The sequence below is a fragment of the Hippocampus comes genome, unplaced genomic scaffold (genome assembly GCF_001891065.2).
Source record: "Hippocampus comes isolate QL1 unplaced genomic scaffold, H_comes_QL1_v1.1 scaffold41, whole genome shotgun sequence".
Lineage (NCBI taxonomy): Eukaryota > Metazoa > Chordata > Actinopteri > Syngnathiformes > Syngnathidae > Hippocampus > Hippocampus comes.
Genome location: NW_017805153.1, coordinates 3,918,404 through 3,923,924, shown reverse-complemented (window position 1 = coordinate 3,923,924; position 5,521 = coordinate 3,918,404). Strand labels below are relative to the sequence as shown.

General features: G+C 45.0%; 1 protein-coding gene across 1 annotated transcript; it reads right to left on the bottom strand.

The window, feature by feature from the left end:
- Positions 1–1,010: 1,010 nt before the first annotated feature.
- On the bottom strand, positions 1,011–3,196 carry bhlhe23 (basic helix-loop-helix family, member e23). The gene has a single exon (XM_019868402.1). The coding sequence runs from the start codon at positions 2,384–2,386 to the stop codon at positions 1,700–1,702; it is 687 nt and encodes a 228-aa protein (XP_019723961.1). The 5' UTR covers positions 2,387–3,196; the 3' UTR covers positions 1,011–1,699.
- Between the last annotated feature and the right edge of the window lie 2,325 nt (positions 3,197–5,521).

The window sequence follows — 5,521 nt, the reverse complement described above, 5'->3', positions numbered from 1 at the left end:
TCCACAAGCATTGATACTAATTGAAATCAAGAATCAATCAATCAATCATTCACCAACAGTTCTGCAAATAACAGAGTATGCCAGGCTACAACAAGGAATATGGTAACACCCGTCTAAACATAGGTGTGGAAATTTAGCAAAAATGGCCAAAATGGCACTCTGGAATTATGAGTCAAATTTTAAAGTGTGTTTGAAGACCTTAAAATAACTTTACGTACCGCTAAAGTTATCAAAGCATACCAAGGGTTTATTCAAAGATGTCATTTCACAGAATCTCACACATTGCTGCAAGGTCTGGAACGTAAGCAGGGGCTATGACAACATGTGTAATGTCAAAATGAACTAAATGATGCTTCATTTATCCTTGACTAAATCCAACACAAGCATAGACAAAAATGCAGTCTATGTCAAACTATGACAAATCCGTTTTTCTATTCATGGCTGGGCAAAATAGAGCAACATGCGGGTACCGGCTTGTCACATTGGTGGAAAATAATTGTTATGAGACCAAAAGAAATCACATAGAAAAAATGCTTACATTGGTACTGCCTATAAGTGTTTTCAGAAATTCACCCCCCCTGTGCAAATATGCAAAGAAAAAAGCAGTGGCCTTGCAACGTTGTCCGCATGAAGTGGGGCGGGCAGGCAGACAGGATCTGAAATCGTGTTAATATGCTGTCCGGGGTGTAAGAGGCCGCCACGCGGGGAGCCGCCTGCAATCAGCCAAATACCCAGAGACAGGTCCTGGGTGGCCCCGGGCGGCGTTTCTTGTGTTCTCCCCCCTTAGCGCCACCGACCCTCGGCGTGCCAAAGTGGCCCCACCAGTCCCACCGAGCTCGTTTGGACCAATCTCTTCATGTCATGGGGCTTCTCATGCAAGAAAGCAAAGTTGCCCAAATCATTGTGGAGAGTCGCTCAAACAGTGACACCCGGAAATTATTTAAACAGCCAGATTAAGGGTTATGAATGTCATTATTATTTTGAAATTAAGAACCCTTGACTCATTCATCCAGACATTTCAAGTATGTATTTATTATTATATATATTATTGTAAAATAAGAGAAAATACAGAGCTGGTAGCATGGTTAAAATGAATCAGTGAGTCTGAACATATAGATATGATTTTAATTATAAACACATGTCAACAATTTATGAAATTCATTTTTGCAACACAATTAAAAAATGTTATTCTTTGCGGGCATGAAATATAAGCCTTATTCGCACAGTTGGGCTTTTTTTTCTCCACAGTTGTACAATACAATCTCGTGATACGTGCAAGACCTTGAAAAATAACAAGGTCCTCAATATTCTGGAGGGGGGAAAAGATTAGGCATCAAAACATCATCACGGGAAATTCCGTCCTAGTTTCTGTAAAAAAAAAAAAAAAAAAAGTCAAAATGATTTTTTTCTAACCGGATTGGTGTTGAAATTTGCATAGATTACAAATTGAAGGGGGCGGGGGCGGAGATTAAATTGATCATTCACTTTAGTTCGAACGCGGCCTGCGGGCAAGTAACTGACAAGGCCTGAAGAGTTTATTACCAACGCAGTGTTCGTTGAATCAAGACGAGACATCGCAGCATCAAGTTGATCAGAATAATTGTGCACAATTTTCTCACAGCATGACTTGAAAAAAATAAATTGAGCCAGAAAGATGCAGTAGGCAGCTAAAAAGTTCGGGTAAGAGAGCGGAAGCGAATCAAGGCTTGTCGTTACAATGTTTGAACAGAGTCGACGGGGTTCCCGAGAAGTTGGAACACTTCTCGGCGCAGCTGGCCAGAGCCGAGCCCGAGAAGGGGTACACGGCGGTGGCTTGGCCGAAGGGCGCCAAGGCGGCGGGGATGGGCGACGAGAGGCTCTGTCCCTGGTTGAGATAGGCCACCAGCCGCCGCATCTCCTCCAGAGCCTGAGCCTGCATGAGGATGTAGTTCTTGGCCAGGAGGAGAGTGGCTATTTTGGAGAGTTTTCTCACCGACGGGCTGTGGGCGTAGGGGATGACGGCTCTCAGGCCGTCCAGCGCGTCGTTCAGGTCGTGCATCCTCCTCCTCTCGCGAGCGTTAATGCTGAGCCGTAGGGAGCGCTGCTCCTTCGACTTCTTGGCCAGGGGACCCCCGGGCTTGTCGTCCCCGAAGGGCGCCCCTCTTTTCCGTGACTCCAGAGAGTCGAAGGCATCCTCGTCGTCGCTGGTGTGCTCCCCGCCGCTCTCGTTGGACTTGGCCGTCTGCCCGCTGAGGAAGTCAGTGGCCGGCGTGAGCGGGAAACGGCCGGGGGCTCCGGGACCGTGGCCGGCGCCGAAGCCGAAGGCTGACTGGCCGTAGCGCTGCGTCAGGTCGAGGAGCGCGTCGTTGCTGATGGACTTGAGCAGGTTCTCATCGCTGGCGTTCATCTTCGCTCCCAAAATATATAATAATTGAAAAAAAAAACCGTCTACTTCCCGTTTCTTTTTAGAACTGGAACCAACACGCCGTTCCACTTTGCCCCTCTCCTCGCCTCTGTGGTGACTCTTGAAGAAGGAGGCTGGTGAGGAGTGTGAAAGTCTACATGTGCGCGCCGCTCCTCGCTGCTGCGCGTAGAGCTCGCCACCTCCACCGCATCCACCACCAACAACAACAACTTGCGATCAAACTTGTTCAAGTGTGCTCGGCGGATGATGACGTGCGCTGCTTCCAGCCTCTCGCGCCCTCCTTCGCCTTGGGCAAAGTGAGGCTCGCGTCCGGCCCCGCGCACGCGTTAGTATAGGCGCGCCAAAGCCGCTGGGATTACTCGCTCGACCAATCGCGGCGAGCGTTTCATTAACAGGAGCGGCTCTTCCCCAGTCTTCAGTCGCTGTGTGTTCACTGTAACGTAAAGTGACACATAGGCATAGCCCACTGGGTTGGCCATTTTATGACAATTGAACCCGAGCAGGCAGTGGTGGGAAGTAACTAAGTATACATACTTGGTGACTGTACTTAAGTAGATTTTTCGGGTATCAGTACTCGAGTAGTTCTTATGACTATGAAGCGAGATCACATTATGATTGATTAATGGATTGATATCTTGAAGACTTAAGGCAAAAAATAACCAGGCACCTGCATTGGAGCAACGTAAACGAGAGAGCATTGACCACGATTACGTGACATTGGGAAAAGTAAGACATTCCCCATCCGTGGCCCCATTGAAGAGAATTTTTAAGAGTTCGCTTCAAGAAAAATTCACAGCAATTTTTGAGTCTTTATTTATCCAATTATGACAGGCATTACAATTTGTCTGGTTTATTTTGTAACTTTGCTGCCCATTCAGAATTGTTCTTAGAAGGGAGTGGGTGAGTTAATCCCCCCCCCCCCACCACCCACCGCCCCCAACACAACACACACACACACACACACACACACACACGTTCTTTACCTGCCACTCCAATGAAGTGAGTTTTATTATTTATAGTATTTATTTGTGTGGTGTCTCAAGCTTTTTAGTTTTCATGAATACATGGTTTGGGTTGAAATAATTACATTTTCTGTCAGGAAAGGCCTACCCTAGGTGTCATTATAGTATAACTGGGAATAAAAATGAATATTTACTTGTCTCTGATGTTTCAATACAGTCCAGTTTATAATTTTTTGCTTTTGTTCAAGTGAAGTCCAATCACAACTTACTTGACCAAACTCTTTATGTGTTCACACAACTTGAGTAGAGAGTGTGAGTGGAGTACTGTACTTTATCACCTCGTGTAGAGTGGACTCCTACTATTTCTGTGGCATAGGGACCAAGTCTCTACATGGATCATGAACAATGAGCATCTGACTGTACAGCAAAGCACAGGAGATGGATCGATGGTGTCGAGTGGTGCCAATGTTCCTTGAGGTTGCTTGCGCTGATGGAAAAGTCTGCTGCTTCGAGGCCGCTAGACCTAGAATGCTTCGCACTTCGGTGCTTACTGACTTAAAACTGTTGGATCCAAACAGCGATAACACAAACTAGTGGTCGTAGATGGCTATAGCGGCAATTGAGCAGTTGTAACATGTTCTATTGGTTCTCGTGCATTGTTTGGTGCAAATTTGGCAAGTCTATCGAGACACCATCTTATCTATCCATGACCGCAGACGGGTGGTCACAGACCGCTGCCGTTAGATTTGTGATTGAATCGCAGCCTGGGAGCAAAGCGAGTGTGTGAAGGCTCAACTATCACTTAGAATAATCTTCTTCCTTCTGGGTGAGCGGACAACTCGTATGTTTTTTGGTGTGGTAAGTGTTTGTTGTGCTAGTTAAAGAGATGCCACAAAGCCAGAAATATAATTCATACTGTAGACATTATTTTGCCATGAAAATAAAGTGATCATTTTATGAGTTAATTTATAAGACAAAGAGTGCAACAGATATATTATTTATGAGTTAATTTATAAGACAAAGAGTGCAACAGGGAGATAATTGCATTAAATAACGAGGGGGGGACTGAAGACTAACTGCCAGAAATATGGAATTTTAGCAGTCTTTCTCTTAACAATAGGTTTCACGCCAAAGAACATGACACATATTTTTAAAAATCTGGATATGTCTGATTTTTGCATTTGAACCAGCTGGGACATTGTATGGCAATGCAAACGCTGTTTTACCTGGTGGATAGAATCACTTCCACAGAAGACGAAACATTACACTGACAATTCGACATTCGACGAAAAGAATGGAACTGGTTATGAAGTGGTGCTTGCTTTTGGCAAATTTGAGGGTCCACTGCCATCTAGTGGTGATAATGACACGTCACTCTGCCTGTCGATCTGTCCATCACGCTAACCATCCATCAGTCCGTTCCCGCCTCCGTCTGACACTGAAAAAAAATAAAACAAAAAGCAAGGAACGTATATTTAAGAGCCCAGGGAAGTTCAAGTTTCACCTCTCAGTCGCAGTACTGACACATAAACACAACCAAACATTCACACGTCCCTTTTGCCATTTCGTTTTGGTTATTATTCGGACGTGATGGTATCAGTATTTGACAGCTTGGGTTTTGCAGTTTTTGTAAAGATTTAATTCCCTTGCATATGGCTCACCAGTTGACATTTGGGTGGTGTTGCCAAACGGTCACCTGGCAAGAAACCTTTCTGTCCCTGACCACAGTTCTGCGCCAGTTTGAGAAGCTTTTTGACCGTCACCTGCACCAAAGCTTAGTACAATTTGTTTTACCCATGGCACGTTTCTGGAAATAGGAGCTGTTCTTGACAAACCATGCAGCTGAAAGCAAGCTACTAGTACTACTGGTCAAAACAGTGAACTTCTAAGCAGGTGTTTGTTAGGGAAATTCTATCTGGAGGGCTCATCATCAACAAAAGGTCAACTGATAGCAGATGATTTGGAGAGTGATATAGCGTCACCTGTGTTGACTTAAGGCTGGGGTGTCAAACTCATTTTTGTCGCGGGCCACATTGTAGTTACGGTTTCCCTTGGAGGGCCGTTATGAATTTTGGAAAACCATATAAATGTTTAATCACCTCCACATATTACATACACAGCGCACAACAAATTGATGGATAACTAGTTTTAAAAT

What these genes read in the sequence shown, in the direction of transcription:
- bhlhe23 (XM_019868402.1), bottom strand. Translation starts at nt 2,386, where the DNA reads ATGAACGCCAGCGATGAGAACCTGCTCAAGTCCATCAGCAACGACGCG.